General features: G+C 37.1%; 1 protein-coding gene across 2 annotated transcripts; it reads left to right on the top strand.

Annotated features, from left to right (window-relative positions):
* Window positions 1-2583: 2583 nt before the first annotated feature.
* On the top strand, window positions 2584-20210 carry LOC116718808 (AN1-type zinc finger protein 3-like). Of its 2 annotated transcripts, none has more exons than XM_032561038.1 (6): window positions 2584-2961; window positions 9462-9502; window positions 10382-10567; window positions 12645-12710; window positions 15367-15429; window positions 18348-20210. In XM_032561038.1, the coding sequence occupies exons 1-6, from the start codon at window positions 2879-2881 to the stop codon at window positions 18500-18502; spliced, it is 594 nt and encodes a 197-aa protein (XP_032416929.1). In that variant the 5' UTR covers window positions 2584-2878; the 3' UTR covers window positions 18503-20210. The 2 variants fall into 2 exon arrangements, with proteins under 2 accessions (XP_032416929.1, XP_032416928.1); XM_032561037.1 differs by having other exon boundaries at window positions 2587-2961; window positions 15367-15576.
* The last annotated feature ends 2817 nt before the right edge of the window (window positions 20211-23027 follow it).

The following is a 23027-nucleotide window of genomic DNA, read 5'->3' as shown; positions in this document are numbered from 1 at the left end:
GGTTTTTAACACTCACTACATCTGATGGTCTTGTTTATGTAGTTTTGATGTGACTTTATTACAAAACTCTGCAATCACTTATTCACTGTTCAGGACCACAAAGCAGAGAGGCGGAAACAGGAGCCTATTGCAGCAGTCAGTGGGCAAGACAGCTGGCCAGTCCAAGATAGGGTCAGGACAGGGACAAACAACCATGACAACCGCACACAGACACACTCATTTCTCAGTGCAATCCAGAGTCTCCAATTAACCTAACATTCATGTTTCTGGACTGTGGGAAGAAACCAGAGTAACCACAGAAACTATGAGAAAGCACACCGAGTGTGTTAGAAACCCAATTATGAAAAGCTGTATGTTCAAACTGTTTCTACTTGTGGACAGATTAATTGTGTCTATATGTAGAGTGTGAGTCAAAGCAACAAACATTTCCTACAAAAATCTAACTGTATCTTCACTGATCTCAGTTATGTACAGCAGCTGTTTACAAGCAACATCTACATGCTGGTCCTTTTTATGGTATCTATCTACTGACAATCTGGACTGAAAAGACTAGTATTTCCACCCATCCATCCATTTTCTGTACACCCTTGTCCCTAGTGGGGTTGGGAGGGGTGTTGGTGCCTATCTCCAGCGAACGTTTTGGGCGAGAAGGTCGCCAGTCTGTTACAGGGTAATACAGAGACAGCCAGGACAAACAACCATGCACACACACCTAAGGAGAATTTAGAGAGATTTACCTGACAGTCATATTTTTGGAAGTGGGAAGAAGCCAGAGTACCCAGAGAGAACCCACGCATGCTCAGGGAGAACATGCAAACTCCATGCAGAAAGACCCCGGGCCTGCAATTGAACCCAGGACCTTCTTGCTGCAAGGCAACAGTGCTACCAACTGTGTCACTGTGCAGCCCTACTATTTCATTCACTTAATTAAAATGTTTTAATGAATTTGGTATTTTGTAGTGAACAGCTTTGCCTAGTTGGAAAGTTTATAAAAATACAATGGAAATTTAAGGACTTAAAAATGGCTTTGAGGGGAAGAAAACCCAAATCTCAATGTCTCAAAAAATTTGACAATCACATGTTGTGATTTAAGCAAAAATGTTAAGTTTCTGAAAAGTATGTACATTTCTCTTCACTCAATACTTGGTTGAGCTTCCTCTTGCATTAATTACTACATCAATGCTCCGTGACATTGAGGCGATCAGCCTGTGGTACTGCTTAGTTGTAATGGAAGCCCAGATTGCTTTGATAGCTGCCTTCAGGTCATCTGCCTGATTGGATCTGATGTCTTTCATCAGGTGTGTTTGCTGGCCAATCAAAAACAGGCACACCGTGGTCACTGAACCAGATTTGTTATCTTCGCCAACTTCTGCTGGAAAATAAAATAAGCATCTCCATACAGCTTGTCAGCAGAAGGAAGCATGAAATGCTCTTGAATTTCATGGTAGACAGGTCCATTCAGAAAATACAGTGAACCAACACCAGCCGATGACACTGTACCCCAAACCATCTCTGACTAGATGCTTCACACTAGAGTACAAGCAACATGGCTTCTGTGCTTCTGCACTCTTCCTTCAGACTCGGAAAATGTATTTCCAAATGAATTTCAGAATTTACTACAATTGGACTCTGGACCATTGCAAAGCAGTTCATTTCCTTTTTTCCTTAGCCCCAGTGAGACGCATCTGATGTTCTCTCTGGTTTAAGAATGGCTTAACTGCGACATTTGCTGCCCATGCCTCTTCGTTCTGTGTGATGGCCCTTGATGCACCAACTCCTCTGTCCACTCCTTGTGAAACTCCCTCAAGCTCTGAATTTATTCTGCTTGACAATCTTCTCAAAGTGGCAGTTTGAGAAGACTGGTGCATCTTTTCCTATCACACTTCTTCCTTCCACTCAATTTTCCACTAAAATACTTGGATACAGAACTTTGCAAATAACTAGCTTCTTCAACAAATACCTTTTGTGATTCACTCTCCTTTTGAACGAGTCGAAGACTGTCTTTTGGACATCTGTCAATCAAGTCAGCGGTCTTCCCCATGAAAAACACTTTTATATCTCTGTTCTATGGCTGGATTTGTGTCTAATTAATAGGCCTCCTGGTGTTTAGGTTGTTAGAAGACAATCAAAAATATATAAATGACTATAACTTTTTTGGTGAAGTAGTTGATTATCAGTATTTATTGCAATATGTCATAAACCTGCGCGGTAGGCTAATTCAATTAATAGGAACTATTACTGAACTAATGTAATAGTTCAGTAACTATTACATTACTGAATTAATATACTGAATACTCATAATTAAACGCTGCAAAAATATTTCAGCGTCAAATAATAATCTGTAAACTAAAGCGGAGCAGACACAATCCAAGTTGTATTTTTTGTTTTATTCGTGACTCTTTCTTTAAAAAAAATCACCCTAGCGATCACAGTCAGGATCATACCAAAACTTAGTTTCTCTGAAAAACTTAAAACCTTTAGTGAATAATCAAAGAGTTGAATTAAAAAACTCACAACTTTTTATTGAAACTCTTCGGCACAGACACATAAGCTGAAGTTTAGTTCCTACAGCGACTCACCGCTCCTCCCATCTCTTCCAGTGGTTTGCTCCTCTCTCCAGCTGATCGGCCCGTCGTCCCCAGTGGCTCTGTCCGTCGTCGGCTTTGACGGGCCCTGACACCCGCTGAGACTGGATTAATTTTACGTGTTCACCAGCCGCTCGTGTCGGCAGAGCTACTAATTTTCGGCTGAAACTCTTAAGAATTACTCCGACCCGAGTAGGGACTTCTAAAGCCGGGGCTAGCTGAGAGCAAACAGGAGGCCTTCACTCCATCCACGGATTCACCTGCTACGCGACAGCTTGTCACGGAGGTCCGATATGGGGGACACCGGGAGCGAGGGTAGCAAGGGTCCAAGCAACGTCAACGTTTTACCCCCGCGCTGCCCGTGCGGGTTCTGGGGGTAAGCCAGAAAATTTCCTCAAATATATTTCTTTACAATGTATCTTTCTTTCTCAACAGTTAGCAAAGTCGACTGCTACTAGCATTAGCAACCCTAACAGAGATGAGCTGCCGTTCTTGTCATTACCCCCTCCTCATTGTTTTGTAGCATTAGCTTCTAGCTAACAGCAGCTGGCCTTGGTAACCTTAGCCTGTGAAGGTAGACATTAGGGTAAGTGTGCGACAAATCCTACATGTAATGTTTCAGGTGGGACTCAGCGTTAATACAGTGGGAACTAGTTAACACACCGTGTTCATGTAGCAAACGGTTGAACCCACTGGAAGGCTGTCAAGCAGACCATGAGTAAAAACACAGCAGTGTTCCATTTTTTTCAAAAAAAAAAATAAATAAATAAACATAATTCCGTCTTGGCACATATTTTTACATTTTTTTCTCAAAGACGAAAAAGAGCTTATATGTGCAGATTTTTGTTGAATGCTTATTAATCCAGTATTAACACCTGTTAGGGACATTTTTTTCTACAGGTCCTCTCAACTCATTCAGGTTGGACGGGGAGTGTCAGTAGACGGCCATTTTTAGGTCTTCCCAGAGATGTTAAATTGGATTTAGGTGTAGTCTGTGGCTGAGCCACTCAGAGACATTCATAGACTGCTTTTAAAGTCACGCCTTTGTTATCTTAACTGTGGGGTTGAAAGATGAATTGTTGCCATAGTCTCAGTCCCAGAGAAATGTGGTGAATTGTTTCTTGATTTTTTTTTTTTTTTCTGTGACCATACTGTATCTCCTGTGTACTAGGTGCCCAGTACATCCCCAGTGCAGGATGCTACCACCACTATGCTTCACAGCAGGTGGTGGTTGCCAGTGTCTATTTTTCTCTCCAAAAGAAACATAGAATTGAGGTTCTATTTTGGCCTTATCAGATCAGATAATAATTTTCATCTAAAAGTTGTTTTTGGCAATTTTCAAGTTAGCTGCAACTTGAAAAGGAGTGGCCTCTTTCTGGCAACTACCATACAAGAGTGATTGTTAGCCTTTGCTGATGGTTCTCTTATCCCCACAAAGGAAATAGTGGAGCTCATTGGGCCACTGGAGTTTTGGTCAACTTTCTAACCAAAGCTTTCTTCCCCATTCAGTCTGTGTGGTCACACGGCCAGACTGAGGAAGGCTCCTTATGGCTCCAGACTTCTTCCTTTTCTGATAAATGTAGACCGTGGTGGTTTTCGGAGCATTCATTGCTGCTGAAATGTATTTGTATCCCTCCTCAAACGTTTGGCTCCATAAAATCTAGTTTCTTAGGGATTCCAAAACTTCTTTTTAGATTTCATTGCTTGGTATCTGATCTGATATGTTATGAGACTATAGAGAGATGTTTGTACCTTTTTGAAATTATGTTAATTAACCAAAATAATTTGATCCCATTGATATCTCAAAATATAAAGGGCATTATAAATAAATAATAATAGTTACTATTATTATTATTATTATTATTATTATTATATACTTTATTGTATATAAATGTTATACATTTAAAAACTACTCGTTATTTTGAGTTATTATTGGTCACATTTGAAAATGATTAGTCACAATCCTTTTCAAATGATGATTTGAAAATTATAATTTTAGTCCTTTCAATTGTGTGTTTTTTTTTTTGTTTTTTTTTCCCCAGGCAAGAAAAGTGTGCTTATTTATCAAATTAGGTTATTTAGGGTATGTGAGAATATTAATTCAGAGATTCTTAGGTTAATTTTAAAATTCTATTCTAAAAAAGGTCAGTCCCTTTTGACAACCTTCTTCAGTGTAACAGGAAGTAAATAAGTTCATTTTGGGTGTGTTTACTTTATCAGTGGGGATTCTCAAACCTTTAACCCACAATAGCACGTACGTACTTGTTATTGAGGAGATACCACAGATAAAACGTGGAGAAAAAGGGCATCCACAGACCTACTGATACTAACATCCAGCTTATGTATGCCTGCATTGAAATTGTGTTAATTATTAACAGTTTGACAAAGTTTAACAAAACAGTATCTTGCATATTGTAGAACAGGGGTCCTCAAATCCAGGCCTCACTGTTTGGTGTCGTGCAACTTTTAGTGTTGTCTTTGGTGAAATACGCCTGAATCAGATGGTTGAATCATCTCCTCAGTATGCTGTCAAGTTCTCCAGAGTCCTGCTAATGACCTCATTATTTGACTCAGGTGTGTTGAAGCAGAGAGGCACATAAAAGTTGTAGGACACCAGCTCTCAAAACCTGGATTTGAAGACCCTGGCTATAGAGCTTGGCTGCTCAAGTTCATACCTCAAGAGCTGCTATCCTGCAACTTTTAGATTCATGACTGCTCCAACACACCTGAATGAAAAAGCTGAATTCCCTCATCAGTATGTTCTTCAGCTCGCTCTGCAGATGCCTGGTAACAAGCCATCCATTTAGTTCAGGCGTGTCGGAGAAAGGATGCAACTAAAGTTCCAGGATAGTAGTTCTCAAAGATTGGACTTGGACAACTGTTGTTGCAAGCAGTGCAAATACTAAAAATGTATTTAAACTAAGTTAAAAGGTTTATATTATATTGCTCTGAATGTATTGTTCAACTTTGGAATGGATCCCGTCTTCCAAACTGCTGTAAAAAAGTAAAAAGGTTGCTCCAAATTGAGTTGGTGTTTAAATTTTTACTTGAACAGTGTGCTGTATGATGCAAGCTTCAACTCAGAAAACTGCAATTTATAAAATTATGCCAAGGCACTACACAGAATCTTAATCAGTTATATTCACATGTAGATAAATATATTTAAAGTCTGTTGTGTGTTTTTCTAACTGCTTTAGTATAATACAGTTAGATTAAGTATATTGAAACATATAAAAGGCCAAATTCCAAAGAGTTTTTTTGCTAAGTAACATAATACAAGTACAGACAGTTTGACTGCCTTGATATTTTTTTATAGGTTGGTTGACATTCTGAGATTTAATTTCTCTCATGTGGTAGAGAGGTATACTTTTCCAACATTCATTCTAGCCACACCATTTTGTGGCAGGTAGTTTGACATTCTTTCGTCTAACTGGAATGCATTTCCCCTACAACCGAAACAAAAAGTCGTGAGCCAGTACTTCTGTAAGTAAAGCAGGTGTAAGTGAAGAATTTGTGCTCATTAAGCAGACAAAAGAGTTGGGTGGTCAGAATCAAGAGTTTTGCAGACACAGCCAATGAGCATGGAAACTTTAGAAAATATGAAGGCTAAGCTGAATGTTCATCATTATTTCTGAATATGGTACCAAAGTGCTAGGTTCTTCAGGCTGCTGTCACTATTTGAGAAACATGCAGGTCGCTTGAGTAACTATCAGAAGGATTATTGCAAGTGGGCAATGAATGAGTGGTAAATGGTATTTCTAGTAATGCCATTTAATCTGCTTTTAATGCTGAAGATGAAAAACAGATGTTTCTTATTGTAGATTACTGTCTAAACTGAGGGAACTCATTATTCAGTTTGATCATTCAGAACTCATTTAATGTTTGACTTCCCCATTTGTGCCATTTTGTCAAACTCTTCCTCACACCATGTATAGCTGTAGCTGGCCATCTAAGAATTAAGTCATAACTGGTCTCTGCTTAAGAAAATAAATATAAAATTGATTATTTTAGGTACACTTCAGTGCTGATTTAGAAATTTATGAACTCATTATAAAATAGATGGGTTTATATTGGCATTTTTAATTGGATTTGATTCAATAATTATTTTTAGTTAGTGTGGTGTAAGTATTTCATATAATAAAACATATTTAATGTGAGTAGTAGTAATAAGAAAGTTGACTATTTTTCTATTTGCCTGACTGTGATTGTGTTCAGGTATTCTCTGTTTAATAGCAGTGTGATTAAATAAGGCATACATAAGAAACACACAGGAACTCTCGTAAATTGGCTCTAGTCAAGATAATCAGTTTAATGTTCATCTAATACACCTCCCAGCTGTTAAGTCATTGTCCATCATACATTAAATATATAGAAATAAATCTGACTTTAACCAACACCAGATGAGCTGTTGTAATATGAATCCTTCACTAATTTCTTCTAATGCTCAGAAATCTTTTTTTCCCCATTCATTTTGGTTTTTGCAGCTCGGAGAAAAAGCAGACAGAATGGCAGCTGGGTGTGTTTTCTTTCATCTGGTTTCTTCTTGGAGACAGAATTTTGCATTTTTCTCAAGTTGTAAAATTAATGCTTGTTGTAAATTATTTAGAGACAATCTTACATTAAGCTTTTGGCTAAGTAGTGAACTAAAAGGTGCTGTGCTCTATGCTGAAGCTACTTTGTCTCAGCATTCTCAATAGAAAGCGTCCAAACCGCAGGAATGGCATTCCTGAAAAAAAGTCACAGGTTTGAAACTGTGACTTTAAACTGCTGTACACTTTGACCACAGGTGTCAACCTAATTTTTCTACGATGGCTTTTTTCTGTCTGCAGAAAATGGCACACAATTAATGCTACAGTCTAGCATAACATTTCCTATTTATTGTTCATCATTTTTTGTGGAAACTGTAAAAAGGAATAATTTTACACAGCAAATTTGGCACAGTAGTACATTATTTATGGTCTCATCTTCCCTTGTGACTTAAATTCAGCTTAGTTCCTGTATGTGATAGACCATCACTCTAAATAATTTAGGCTCCCTCACAGGTGACACAATGTCTTGGAAGATTTGGTAGGTTTTTGTTAGATCTTTTAGTTTTGATTATATCAGTAATATCTTAACAGAATCAGACTTCCTCAAACATTAACAATTTTAACCCAGTTTTGTGTCACTTAAACTATAGATGACAGAATCTTTCCTAATTAGGTCTTCTTGTTACCACTGGGCCAGTGATGAAACACAGATTTTCTCCACTCTTTTCAGACTTTATTTAGGCTTCAGCATATTTCTCGCCCGTCTTCATTCCAATCTTTCTTATTGAAACTGTGGTTTGATTGCCTTTCATTTGCAGGGCTAATAGAAAGATGGGGGTTATATGCTCTCTACATTCATGAGATTTAGGATTCATCCTAGTTTCTTGTTTCCTCTTTTCTGTTTCAAACTCAAGACCATATATACTTAGAAAATACCAGCCATCCCCTCTGGTTGACTGCAGCTGACCCTACTTTTAGAAACGAGGACAAAGGTGTGCAACGAAGCGCCCAAAATAAATAGAATGTGACTGATAGCAGCGACCGTCACACTTTGTGCACAGACAGTCAGGACGACGGCCTGAGAGGAAATGAGAAGAGCCTTCTCAGGAGGAAGCTAGAGCTATCTGTTGAGAAAGAGCTGCGCTACTGAAACCATCAAGGCTTTGCCGGTCAACTCTGTAACAATAGCTATTTTATTTCTAAGATCTGTTTAAAGATGAGAAGGAAGAACCATGTATTGGGGACTGTAAATAGCACATTTAGGGCTCTAGGAAACTAAAATACTTTTGTTCATGAACAGGTCAGGTTATTTGAGGTTTTTTATTAACAGTTGTTGCAAAAGCAACAAATTGTTTAAACAGTTGTCATGTCATCTGTCTGCCTTGCCAAAACGGTGCCCGACTTTTGATTTTATTTGGAACATAATTGCTAATTCCAAACATCTGCTGCTCTAAGATTACTCTGTTAGGAGTAAGTAATGGGATTTTAGGACTAAAGTTTTATTAAATGTACTGCTGATTAGAGATTCCATAATGAAAGTATTGTGCCTAATTTTCCAAGTTCCTGTTCTTATAAAACCAATAGTAATTTTAATTAATCCTCTTTTCACTTTAACTATAATATAAAAAGCATATAAGATAATTTTTTTCTGTCCTTTCTCCCTGGACAGACATTGATAATTCCTATTGGGGGTACAGAGTCGTAAAAAGATAACATTAATTACTATTAGCTTTGCTAACTGTAAACTTTATACTCTGTATATTCCCAAAGAAATGTGGACTTTTACCTTAATTTAGAGATTTTCAAAAGACCGCCCGCATTTTCAAATCCAGCATGTTCCATCACAGAGAAAAGTTGGATGTGAAAAAGTTTAAAACTCTGCTGTAACTTTACTGTAATAACTTCAGCCTTCCTGTTATCTCCTAAAAGTCTTGCTCTCTCTTGCTCTCCTGTAACCTGAATAATGAACCTATCTAGACATCATAGAAAATAAATACTCATTTTACGTAATTTTTGTATTTCTGTACTACTTCTTACGTTGGTTGTGTTTTGTATTTTATTAACCCGCCAACATGTACTGATCTGCACTCCATTCTCTTCTATAGCCTTTTTATTATTTTATTTAGTTAATTTCTTGTTTTGGCCATGGTTTTAATGAGCTGCTGGACATTTTACATTCCGTTCTTGAAGAGAGAGACTTTCTGTTGTTGCAAAGCAGACCTTGGTTAACGGCTTGATCAATTAGTCTTGCAATCTTCCATAAAATTGAATCTTAGAGCTCAGGTGTTTATTTTTCTCTGTTAACCACTGAAGATGTCATTAACAAAGTGTTCTCTAATCCCCCCAGATCGAGCAAAACTAAGAATCTCTGCTCTAAATGTTTCGCAGGTAAGTTATTCTCATCTATGCATTTGTGCTTGGTATATTCTACCTCTTACTGTATTAAATGAGGAGTACACTAAGTCGAGTTAATGCTACTTGTCTCTACGTAAATAAATTTCCCATTTTAGAAAGTGGTGAGCAGTTTTGATTGAATATTTTTATGCGGTCTTCTAAATAACTTTGTTACAAGTTTACACAGGAAAACAAGCTGGGACTGTATTGTATTAACGATGCCTGTAAAATATGGTTTTACAGTTTTCACAGATACTGCTGTATAAGCTTTTATAATGTGCATTCATGGTTTTATTGTATTCATTTTATGTGGTGTGCATTGATTGCTGTATATTTTGTTGAATATACTTTTCCTGTGAAGCACTTTGTGACCACTGTCTGGGCAAATGTCATATAAAATTAAACTTTTACTCACTCATAGAGGCTAGTAAATATGTGAAGAAAAAAAATCTACTACAGGGTTAAAAGGCCTTCAAGTATTTCTTCATAAAATGCTCAATAAAATAAAAGGCTAGTGTTTAAAACATAATCTCAAGATATCATTTGACTGTTTTTCTGATTACTAAAACTTGGTCATTAGTATGTCCAAAAATTGCATTACAGAATATTACAGAATACTTATATTTATGCATCTCTGGGTATTTTATCTCCAGAACCTTTTAATTTCACCTGGCTCAGGTTATAATCACATGCCAGAAAGTCTTGGCTCTTAACCTAAAATCTGTTCAGTTTTGTTCTTCATCCAAAGATGCAACTCTGTGCCACACATATTTGAAACATTGCCCTGTTAATTTTGAAAACATGAAAGTTCTTTTGGAATAAGTAGACTGAGACAAGAAGAAAACACATTTCAACCTGCCAATTTCTTCATAGACACTGAGAAGAAACAGCCAAACGATGATTGTGCCCCAAAGACCTCTTCAAGCACCGGCAGCAGTCAAACGGACATCTTCTGTACTGAAACAAACAGCATTAGTCAGTCCCTGATGTCAAGATCCAACATTTCAGAAGAACCTTCGCCAGGAGAGACTGGAGTGGCATCTGTTCATATTCAGAATGGTAAGACCAAAGGTTTTGTTTTTAATTTTTTCCTAAAATATGCTGCTCAGCATGCTTTTTATTACAGTTTGTGATTTGGTTTTCTGAGACATATGGACAAAGATAGGTATCTCAAAAACACATTTTTATTGGATTTTGAGTCAGATGGTGAAAACTCTCTTCCTGACCACAGATGGAAAACGAGCTTTTCAGCACCAACTCAAAAAAAATGTTTTGTTTGCTTGCTTCCTTGTTTGAAATGTGCCAAAACCTGTGCTGCCGGCTTTTGTGGGAAAACAAAACCATATTGTGAATATACAGGAACCAGTCAGGATCTGTCCAATCCGATGCCAAAGCAGCATTTCTTATTTTCCAGTGTTAATTCTGGTTTTAGCTCAAAGATCCACATCATTCTGTTCCTGCTAGGAAAATGTCTCTAAGCATATAGACACCATAGAAAATGAATTTCTATGCAAAACACATTGAAATCACTCATTTTACTTAATAACCAAAATTACTACAAATGACATAACATTCCAATCTGGATCGCTAAGACTCATCTTTTAGTCAGCTCAATCTTCCTCACTTTGTGTCTCTTGTACTCTTAAGTCTTCAAACATTATCATCCTCTTAATTGCTTCTGGTCTGTCAGAAAAAAAAAATCCTTACAGTATTCTAACTTTAGTTATCCTCCTATCTTTATCCCAAAAGAGCATTTTGCTTTTGAGTGTAGTACTGGGTTGTACTTCTCCCACTGCTCTGCCCCCTTTGCTGGTAACCTTGGGCGAGTGTACTTCCATTCTCCTGAGATCTTTTTGTTCATTATTTTGGTTTAAACTATCTAACTAGTGTCAAAATCTAATTGATCAAAATTACACAAAACATTGAAAGAGGTGCATAATGGTGATATAAGGCGTTAAAAGGAAATTAAATCACCAAAAGTGAGTTAAAATACAAAATTTTCAATTTTATTGAACAAAATCTGTCTCATAGCATTTAGTTGATTGCTATGTCTGCAGAAGAAGCAAGTTCCACTTGTCCTTATAGGCACCAACAGAGTGATAACAAAGGATGTCTTCTCAGAAGCAAAAGTCCAAATAGGACACCTACAATTGCCCTGGCATCCGTCATCCCTATAGTGTGACAAGTTTATTTGTAGAGGTCTATTTGGCACAGGTGAAAAAAGTAGCACTAAAATTGATGTGTGGTACTTAAAAAAAAAAACTCACTAACCTTGTCAACTGTGAAATAACTGAAGGGATAATTTTGACTATATATTAGATTCATGCAATATATTGCAAATATATTTTTATCTTTGAAAAAAAATTCTGTTGAAGCTAGTTTATTTATCTGCTTAGCTTCACAAATTATATAAATTTAGGTGATTTTAAAAAAAGTATTTTTTCCATTACCATTAAATTGTTTAGTATTACTGTTGTTTTTCTCATTCTCACAGATATGTGTGTGTAACTGTTGGGTTCCTTAGAACAAGGAGTCAATTATGTATAAAGTTCACTGAAAGGTAAAACTTTTCTGAGATTTGAAACTGAAATAGCAGATTATGCATCGTATAAAAAAATATTTTGTAGGGCTTTTATAGAAACTGTTTTTTTAACCATCTGTGGTTTGGTTTCAGTCTGCTCACAGGAGGCTTTAGCATCTTTTGTTAGCTATCCATCATAGCTGGTGTGGAAAACCAAAACACCTCACAGCTTAAATAATGGATTCCACACTGGAGAGTCACGGTCTTTTTAGCTGGTACTGTGTGGAAAATGGTACAAGAGTATCCAAGCAACCATGGGCAAAATGTCTGATAGCCTTTGTTTATGGTGCTTTCTGATTTTAAACTGAGCTTTTCAGTGTAACCCAGTAGTGCACCCATCTGTCTCCCTGCTTCATTTGAATCTTTGTAATGTAGTGAAACATCCCTATTCTATTATTAATAATTTAAAGACCTAGACAGAAGAAAATGGTGATCTAAGAAAGCAAAACTGAGTCTTAAGAGGGAAGAAACAATATCATCACATTCAGTTGTTTTTTAAAATTGTTGCCGTTTCTTACTTTTGCTTCCTTTTTGTTTGTATTGTCTGTTTTTCAGGACTATCCAACACAGATACTGTCTTGGCTTCACTTTCCACCCCCACAAAGCGCTCATACGAATCTGGTATGCCTTGGTTCTGTTATGTCTTTTACCACTCGCTTGTTCTTTTCACTTACACAGCTGATTTTTGAGAGCCTAGTAGGATCAAGGGCATTGGATAGATCCAAAAGAGATTTGTTTTTTTCCTGGGAGCATTCTGATGGGAAGGATATGTGGTTCATGCAGAATGAGTAAACAAAAGCTAACTACTTGTTTGCTAGTGTGGGCAAAGACACTTAGAACAGTAGCCAGGATGTACAACTCAGACATAAAGTGACATGAACTACAATGACTCTCAAAAGTGTGCACCACCCAGGTAAAACTTCAGGTTTTTGTGAAGAAATAAAATTATTCCATAATCATTTTGAAACGTATTCTTAAATATTATATAACAAATATTCTGTAAAACTCAAGAAAAATTAACAGATTTATAAAGTAAAAATGCAAAATTACTCCAGTCTTCTGGAGCTCACACCTCCCTTTAGTCATTGTGATTAAAGCTGTAAAGTTCAGCTAGTAGGAGTCTTTTGCATTTGCTCATTTGCATCCTTTCACTAATCTCAGGTGGGAGAGGAAATAAAGGAACTTCTTGTACAAGTTCCTCAGTCAAGAAAAGGGTACAAAATATTCCAATGCATTTTATACACACCATATTACAAGGAAAAAAATGGGACATCACAAAACATTTCTGACAAGAAGAGAAGACTTAAACTGAACAAGAGAGGTTGACAATAACATTGAAGGAAATGCAAGAATTTCCTAAATGTGCTGGTTATCTGAATGTAACAACAGTCTATATTCTAGAGTAATTTAAAAAATATGTATTTCTTTTCCCCCAAAGAGAACATGACTAGACATTCCCGAAACCTTGAGGAAGAATGTGAATTAAGCTTGAATGTTTGGCCTACAATTTTGTAATGTTTGTTTGGCAGAACAACAACACTGGACTTCACCAGAAGAACACCGTGAAAAATAGTGGTGGTAGCATCATGCTCTGGGGTTACTTTGTTTTCTTTTTTGTCAAGGTGGAGGAGGCTAATATATTTCCATATACCAGTCTGTTTTGGCACAGAACTTTCTGTCTTCACGAAAGCTAAAAAAAAAAACAATTAAAATATTTTCTAGCTATACAATTGGCACAAGTATACACTTAAGCTGACAAAACAATGACTTCAAAAGAGGATAAGAGAAGTCACAACTGGATAGATTTGTAAAACCTCTGTAAACTTCAATCGAATGTGTACTAAATTGGAATCAAAGTTGCTTTAACAAAGTATTAGTTCAAGAGCGTGCAAAGTTATGCAACCATTTCACCATTACGTTCTATTTTTGCCCAAATAAGTGTATGTATTCAGTTAAATTGCACAGGATAAAAGTCACGTGTGGGTTACATTACCGAAGTGTGGAGACTTTTGAGAGCCACTGTAAGTTAGAGGCAAAACAACGTGACATGATCTAAGACAGCTGTGGAGTAAGTAGGCAACTCTCTCCCCGCTGTGTGTGAATGTGCTGATCTCCTGTCTAAAGTTACAGAGTCATGTGAGTGTTGGGGTTAAACACACATTCACGTGTTACATCAGTTCAGGCCTATATGTATTTATGTTTAAAACCTGCACTTGCACTGTTTTTGCACATTTTTTTGTTGTATGTGATCCAAATTAAAGCTGTTTAGCCTAACTTCAAATCTAATTTAAATTACTTGTAAGATTACTTTAACCCATATAGATTAACAGCAACATACAAGGATAGTAAGGCTAAGGGAGAAAGGATGCCATTTTTCACAGCTTGAAGCTGCACATGTACAGACTCACACACTCGCATATATAGGGGATCGATGAGACAGGCTAGTGGGACGGGGAGGGGGATGTCTGACTGCACTGCATGGCCTAGTTCTCAGAGATTTATTGAGTGCTGATCTGCATTTTGGCAGGGCTGGGGAAAAAGTCTGCTGGATTGATGAGAAAAGCTGAGTTGAAATTCTAGCCAACCAGCGGAAGCTTGCTACAGGCTCCTACTGTCCCTCATGTCGGGCATGTAATCTAAAACAGGAGACCTATTAATCTTGCTTTCTCCCTCCTTCGTTTTTTTGACACCAAACCAGCATTTTGCCCTCTTTCAGTAGTTAACAGTTGTTAATTCATCTTTAAACCATTTTAGATTGGATAACAACCTTCAAATATGTTAATCTCTTACAGAAAACAGGTCAATCTTTACTTGTTTTGATCATTATGCTGCTTTTTTTATATCTCGTTTGCTTCAACTTTTAAAACTGCAGCAGGGAGTTTTGAGAAAACCATAAGCTTAGCCTGAAAATTTGAACAAGCACACTCCCTCCGCCTTTTCCTCTGCTGCGCTACAGCTCCTCCTCCACAGCGGAGCTTGTAAAGATTGTAAGAAATTCTATTTTTCTGTAATATTAGGTTGTTTCTCTGCCACCAATTATTCATTCTTTTCATGAATTTGTCTCACTGTCAGGACATAGTGACAGTTTAACAAACATTTATAATAGTTACCTTCAGCAATGTTAAACCTTGCTACAATAAATCTGTGATACATAATCAAAATTAACTGTAAATATAACCAAGAACTCCTGGAAATGCAGTTAATTGTAATTTTTTGCAGTTGTTTATTTTGTCCTATCTTGTTTACTTTATCTGTGCACATTTTCCTGTGTCTTAAGCCTCAGAGTCAGAAAGTGACTCTTCACCAGAGAAGCGAGCCAGGGTGGCTGAGGTCCCAGAGGGTGAGGAGTGTTCATCGTCGTCATCATCATTGTCATCTTCGCCATTTTCTTCTCGCAGCGGCTCTAAACAGCGGAGCCGCAAACGTTGCCATCGCTGCCAAACTAAACTGGAGCTGGTACAGCAGGAACTGGGCTCCTGTCGCTGTGGTATGATGACATTATCAGTAATATGATCCATCTAGGTACATTTGTAGTTGAACACACTGATTAACACATTTATCAAGCGCAGTACATACAGGATTAGTATGAACATGTCTTTTTTTTTTCCTACCTTTCCAGCGAGTGATTTGAATGACATATTAAAATTATTAGAATTATGAGAAAAGAATTATGGGATTTCTGGGTAATTGTCAAGATTAAAATTCCTTTGGAACAGAAACAACAATGAGTCAATACTGAAACTGAAAGGGAAAGGTTGAAACTTATAGTTAAAAAGCCTTCTGGATTTCTACATGAGTAAAATAAGATTATAAATTAGACTTTTTTAGCATTTAAAGTTAGATATGTTTTTAAAAAATTGGAATACCACTTAAATTGATTAGATGTTTGCTTTGACTTTACCTAAAGTACAGATAAATATTTCTGAGCGATCTTAACATAGAGAGCTCATTTAGGTAAAAGGTCAAATCCAAAGTGTGTGTGTGTACTACAGCATTGAGTAGTACCTGCCTTAAAGATTAAAAAATACATTTACATTATCTGGCTCAAAGTTTTAATTACGGATTAGAAGTCTTGCAGAAGAGCAATTCAGCTTTGGCTCTGCCATTAGTTTTTGTGCTTTTGTTGGCCTATGGGGACCATTGCAGGAAGCTTGAATGTTTCTCATTGCGAATAAAACATAAGCCAATTACCACAAGGCCTAATGCAGTTTAAACCAATACTTGGCTTCCTAATCAACTTGTTTGCATACAAATTAAAGTACTTCAAAAGTCAAAGCTCTTTGCTATTTAATATCAGCCTCCTTATACCAGTGCAGTAATATCTAAATTGGAAATTGACTTCTCCCCTTTTTGTCCAATGCATTGGTCATCAATTCCTAATAGTTTAATGCTTACTGTGAAAACATGGCTTTTAGGAAACCAAAAGAGGAAATGGTGGCTATTATAGTAATTTCGACTGTTGCAGTCATTTCAGATTATTTTGCTAATGGTCCTGGCAGAATGTGCTGCTGTTTGTAAGCCAAGAGGATCTGAAAATGAGTTGAAAGCATGAATGCATTTCAGATTGTAAATCGGAGAGGAAAGAATCCGCCAGCAGAGAAAGAGATCCAGTGTTGTCACACTCAGTAGGCATCTGCTCGATTCGCCTTGCCTCTAATATAAATTTTCTAAGTATTAGTATGACATAAGGGAATGGCTCTTGTATTAAACTGCTAATTAACTCATTAGTTTTGACATTAGAGGCTAAAATACCCAAGAACAAAATCCTTCTGAATCACGTTGCTCTCAGAATATTATGCAGTTACAGACATACCAGGTCCACAAGCAGTAACATGAGTCAATTTAAATTAGTGGAATAAAAATGTAGTTAGGAAAAAACTTGAATCCCACCTTTTCTCCCCCTGTTCAGGTTCTTCATATTTAGAGAGAAATAATTACCTGATCTGTTCAGGGTATTTAAAGAAGATTAAGTGAATACAGGCACATCTCAATCATTTAGAAAAGCTGTGATTTTTCTTTTAGTGTTTCTATTCAAACAATAAAACCTCTACTTAATAGAGTGAGCACACTCAGAGGGAGATGCATTTCAAGTATCTGATGTGAAAACCCAATTTCTTAAGCAAAATTATTTTACAATGGGCCAATCCAAACAAATAAATTTTTGATACAGAAAGGCTTTGTGGTTCTTACAGATGTCCTCAGGCTTGACAGTTGTTCATCAGATGTTTTAGTCATTTACATACAGTACAAAAAGTAAGCCACAGAGATATTTGCTGAAAAAGTTACTGTATCCTAACTGCTGTATCCAAACCTATATATAGAAAGTGGTGTGGAAGGAAAAAGTGTGGCTGAAAAAGATGCAATAGCAATTAAAATAAATTACCATTTAATGAAAGAGTTCCTGCACTTAAAATTTGCTCAATGCGTTTTAAGCAACAGCAAAGGTAGTAAAGGTTAGTAATGCATTTTATGTAGCTTAAGTCACTGTCAGTAAGCTTTGGTTGTGGATTAGTCAGTGTTCTTTTGTGTTACATTCAGTGCTCAAAGGTGACGGACACAATGACTTTTAATTTTGCTTTTTTTGCTTATTTCTGTTAAGTTAAATATTTAGGAAAACCCAAATATAAGGATGTGTAATCTTTAAAAACTTGACCTTTGTTGACATATTTCATCAAAATGTGTTAAAAAGTGAAAAGTAAAAAAATGGAAAGTTAGTTCATTAATAATCAGCTCACTAATACTGTCAAAAGGTTTAATTAAGTAGAGCTTAGAATATCAAAAGAGTTTGGTGGCTAATTTTGCATGTGTGGTTTCTGATCGGAGGAAAATTATGTCCCATTGTTGCCCAACTTTCCGCCTTCTATTTCCTTCTTTTGTGCAGTCGTCATACGGGTTTTAATTGCGTTGCAGCCAGATGTCAAACTGGGTTTTTAATCACCATTTATTGAATGGCTGCAGTGTTATAATGTGTATTAATTAAGTAATTTCTGACAAATAGAGCCAACAATAATTTCTGACCGTTTTGAGCATACTTTATCGGCCAGATTTATTGCTTCAGCGGAGTCTGTGAGGAAGACGATTGTTCTCTGCTGAATAGAATCGGAATAGAAAACGGCAAGCAGAACTATTTAAAGTCTAATCCGGTCTGTTGTTTGTGGTATTTTTTACATGCTCAGTTGTTATTTTTATGTTTTTTGAATGCAGTAAATTAAATGACCTTCTCCCTCTCATACCAATGACCCCTCCCTTCCTGTCCAGGCTTCATCTTCTGCATGCTCCATCGTCTTCCTGAGCAACACGATTGTCTCTTTGACCACCAGGGGCGCGGCCGTCAGGAGGCTGTGCTCAAGATGGTCAAGCTGGACCGTAAAGTGGGCCGCTCGTGCCAGCGCATCGGGGAGGAGTGTTCATGAGCAGCAATTCTCCCCAGAGGAGTCTGAGCACTAACAGGGATATGATTTTTTTCCTTTTCTTTAATTCTTCAGGGTTTTTGAAGTTTTTTTTTTTTTTTTTTTTTGGATACAAACCTAAATTTGGTCCATTTTAAAATTGGCTCACTTTCCAATTCTCCCCTGCTCCTCTTGGTCTGATCATATCCCTTTTGCTAAGATGCCTGTTGCAAGTAAAATAAATTCGATGAGAGGAACATTTGAGAAAAGAAATTATAATTTTTTTAAGGAGCACTTGACTACAAATCTATGAATGGTGTGAAAGTATATAAAGGGATGTCAAGTTGAAATAGCTCTTATGTTTGTGTTGGAAACCAGACTGTACTCTTTACCTCAGAAAAAAAGACAAAAAAAAAGAATGATCAGGAGGAGAAAATGGAGAAAGAATTGGTCATACTTCTTGCACACTTTGGCTTTGGCGCTGTTTCTAGACTGCTCTTTACCTCAGAATCCAGACCAGAGCATCTTTGTACCCTGCGCCAAGTATGGACTTTGTGAGGCTAGCTAGTTAGCCAGCCTCGGTTCAAGTCACGTCTAACCCACACTGACCATCCAGCTCTTACAACCCTGACCCCTTCAGAAAGACAAACCGCTATTAATCACCCACCTCAGGATCTTCGGCGCTCACCCTGCCCTCGCCCTCACACCAGCTCGCTTTATTTTCCTTTGCTCTGCAGAAAACCATTTAACCATTTGTTTCCACATTGTTTAAATCTGAAGGTGCTTCTGAAATAGTGGACTAAAAGAAAGAAAAGTTTCTGGACACTGACGGTCTATAATCAGGACCTACAGACTGTGCCGGATGTGGACACATGGGGACAGCAAACCCCTTGTTCTTGGATTATGTAGATTTCAGTGTTGGGAAGGGGCTATGTTTCTTTTTTTTCAATCTGCTTATCCTCTCCTTATCTTTCACATGTAAGCATTTCTTCAAATCCATGCTCTTTAATCAACAAATATGAGGTTTTTGTGTGCTTGTATGCAAAATTGAAAAAGGCTGGTTTTAAGGACATACGAGACGATGTGCTAATGAGGAATCCCTGGACCTTGACTTGCATCCTTACATATTGAAGACTTTTGACTGAGGACTGAAGCTGCATTAAGTAAGTGATGGGTTCCTGTTTTGGACTCTTTTGTTTAACCAGGTCTTGCACATCATATTTTAGCCCTTCACTGCCGGCTAGTTTCCATGCCAGCATTGAAGTATTGAGTTTCTCTCCGTTAACCAGTATATTAATATTCCTCAATACAACATTTGATTTTCATTCAGCAGGATGACCCTTCCTCCTATTTTCCACATCTTTCATTATATCATTTGGTTTGTTTGTTCTCTTTCCTCCTCCTTGGTTTGCTGTAACTGAGGAAACCGAACTATGGTGAGCAAAGTGTTTGAAATAATTGGCTACAGTTGCCTTTGACATCTCTTCTTGGGGGACTGTGGAAAGAATGACAAGGAAATAAATGAATTGTGTATCTTAAAGAAAACCTTGTTTAACCTCTTTTACTTTTTGGACTTAAGCATTTGGTTGTGATGTGCTTAAAAATGAGAAAATGAATGTTAAAGATAATAGATATATAAATATATATATATATATGTTTCTTTTGCGTTACTTTTCTGCTTCCACTTTCCTGTTGTTTTACTGATTTAAAAATAAACTGGGTTAGACAAAAACTGGTCATCCCTGGTGTACTTCCTTCCCAATAATTATATGTGGTGTAACGTGTTTTAGGCAAACGTAAGACATTGCAGATTGAGTCTTCTTGCAATGTGCTGGTTCCCTGGAGCTTTCTAATATTCTGCTGGTTTTTATAGAGTTATAAACGTCTGTTTACTGCTCACAGAGGGCTGCTATAAAGCTTCTCTAATTCACTTATCGTCTTTGCTCGTGTTCGTGCTTATGTGTGGAAACCGTGCACGTTAAAAGAGACTTTTAACTAGAGTTGCCTGTGTTTGCTGCAATGGGCCTCTGAGGTAGGCTGCACTAATTAATGTTATGAAAAAAAATATATTTTGCAGTCATCAAAAGAGGTCCCTAAATGTTGGAGTTGGTCAGTTGCCAGTCGGAGTGTAATTTCTTTTTCTTCCTGTTATGCTCTGCTGAATTAGAGCTGGAAAGGTTCTAATTGGGAAGATTGTTTTTACTGTCAGGGTTTTTGCCACATCTAATGTCTCAGTTGGATAAGTTACCAATCTCTTAATTTTCTCTAACAATATAGAATCTGAAAAATAGGAATTCAGATTAATATAATAACAACAAATTAATATTGCATAACTATTTTGGTTATTGTAACTTAGTCAAAATGTAGAACCTAGAGGTGCAGATCACTGAATTTTAATTTAAGAGAGATGTTAAGCAATTAATGAAAATCAAAACAAACTATTGATGCATTACACAGTTTTATATTCCTCAGATTTGTATTTCCATTAATTTTCAAAAGACTAGGCAGCGAAAAGACGAGATTTAACTTGGAACAGAATTTTTAGTATAGAAATGCCAGTCTGTTGAAAAGCGTTTAACAGTCGATGCACTGAAATTGTGATTAGGGCTCCTCTTATAAGAATCAATGTGTTCATGCAGTGTGGCATGGAGGTTATCAGCCAGTAGCACTTTGGACGGGGTTAATGAAGCCCAGGTTGTCTGCATAGTTACCTAATGTATCTGTAAAAATGAACTTGAAATAATAATCCGCTGACGATCCGTTCAGGCTCGTTTTTGTGCACATACATAGAAGAATCATCGATTTATTTCTGAAACACTGAAGTGTTTCAAATCATCAAATACATTAAGTGCAGTGTTCAAATTATGTCTTTTTATGAATTTAATGAAAAATGCAGTGTGCAGTCTGGCTCTTTGTACAAAAGTAGATGCTCCATAAACCTAACATCTGTTTTTCTCTGGTAAGATATTATTTTTGCCTTATAACTTTGCCCAGTCTTTCTGTGAATCAGAAAGAGATTGTAAAAGAGACCTGCCATGGTTTAGATGTGGTTTTAGGCTGTTTTATGACACCCTGGATGAGTTGTTGCTGCACTCTGGGAGTAAGTTTGGTTGGTCAGTTATTCCTGGACATCACCTCTGTTTCATGTTTGTGGTTTTGCATTGTCTTCCAGACTGACAGATGTCAATGACCTTGTTTTTCACTTCTATTTCAATTTCTTTTAATGAAGAAAGGATGTGTTGCATTTTGAGACCCTTTAGCCTACTTCATGTTGCTAGGTTCTTATAAAGGGATTTGTTTTTATTCTAATGGTATGATAGATCTGAGTGTGGCTTGTGAAATTGAACCCAGCTTTCTTAAGCATGTTTAATCACAATAAATTCATGATTTTACAGGGGAGTATCATTACCTTTTCACACAAAACCAGGTTGGGTTGTCATAGCTTCTGTAATAAATGAAATCATAATTTCTAAAGCTTCTTTTTATTTACTATGGCTATCTTTGACATTAAATTTTGTCTGAGCTGAGACACATTGATATGACAAAAAAGAAAAACAAAACATTTGTAAGGGGGCAGATATATTTAGACAGCCCTGTACTAACTGAGTTAGACTGAAATATCCCCTTTTATAATTTAACAGTACCCCAAAAGAAGCGTATATCTTAGCTGCTTTTCAGTCTTCTGCTAGACTACAGTTTTATTAGTAATCTTTTAATCCTCCCTCAGGCTTTGTGAAGTCCTCACTTTGTCTTGGTTGTTACTGCCTTTTCTCCTCTTTGTGTTTAATGCTGTCTTGATTATATTCTGACACCCTGGCTGAAGAACAGTGCCAGGATGGGGTGGCAACAAGGAGCATGAGATCTGTATTTGCAGGAGGCTGCCTGGTGTTAGAGGGGGATTTGAGGGATAAGATGCAGTGGCCGGTGGTTAGTAATCTTCTTAGGGCTCGACAAACAAGAAAGCCTGCCATTCTATCTGCCTTGATTGGCTTCAATCAGCTATACACACCATCTGTGTATTGAACACTGCCTTGTTAAATGCTTTGTCTCAGGATTCTCTCTGTGCCCTTCGTTTTTAGACCACAGTCTTTTTCTCTCGTCCTCAGACACACCGACGCCACTTTTATTCAATAAAAGTGGGAAAACCGCTGATTTTACTTTCTTGTAAACACAGGGGATGAAAGTAAACAATGATCTCATGTATACAGTATAAGCAGTCATAGGTAACAATGCTGAAAGTAAGCAGTAGATCATTTTCACTGTCTGGTGCATGACTGGCTGTTTTCTAGTCAGAGCCGGTCTTGTACAGTGTTGTGATAAGTTCACTTATTCTTATTAAATCTCATAAGCACTCAGCTCTGTGAAAGCATGTCTGTAATTACATCGTCCCCATTACACCCACTTAAAGCAAATAATATGGTCGTCATTTGATAAGCTCATAAAGAACACAGATGTGGAAAACTGCTGTCCGATTTCAATAATGCAGCATACGTACATTTAGATGTGATGGATTGTGAAGCTACAATGACAGCTAATTGTATCATTTGTT

This window comes from Xiphophorus hellerii, chromosome 4 (assembly GCF_003331165.1).
Source record: "Xiphophorus hellerii strain 12219 chromosome 4, Xiphophorus_hellerii-4.1, whole genome shotgun sequence".
NCBI lineage: Eukaryota > Metazoa > Chordata > Actinopteri > Cyprinodontiformes > Poeciliidae > Xiphophorus > Xiphophorus hellerii.
The sequence above is the reverse complement of the archived record's forward strand: the minus strand, read 5'-3'. Positions and strand labels throughout refer to the sequence as shown.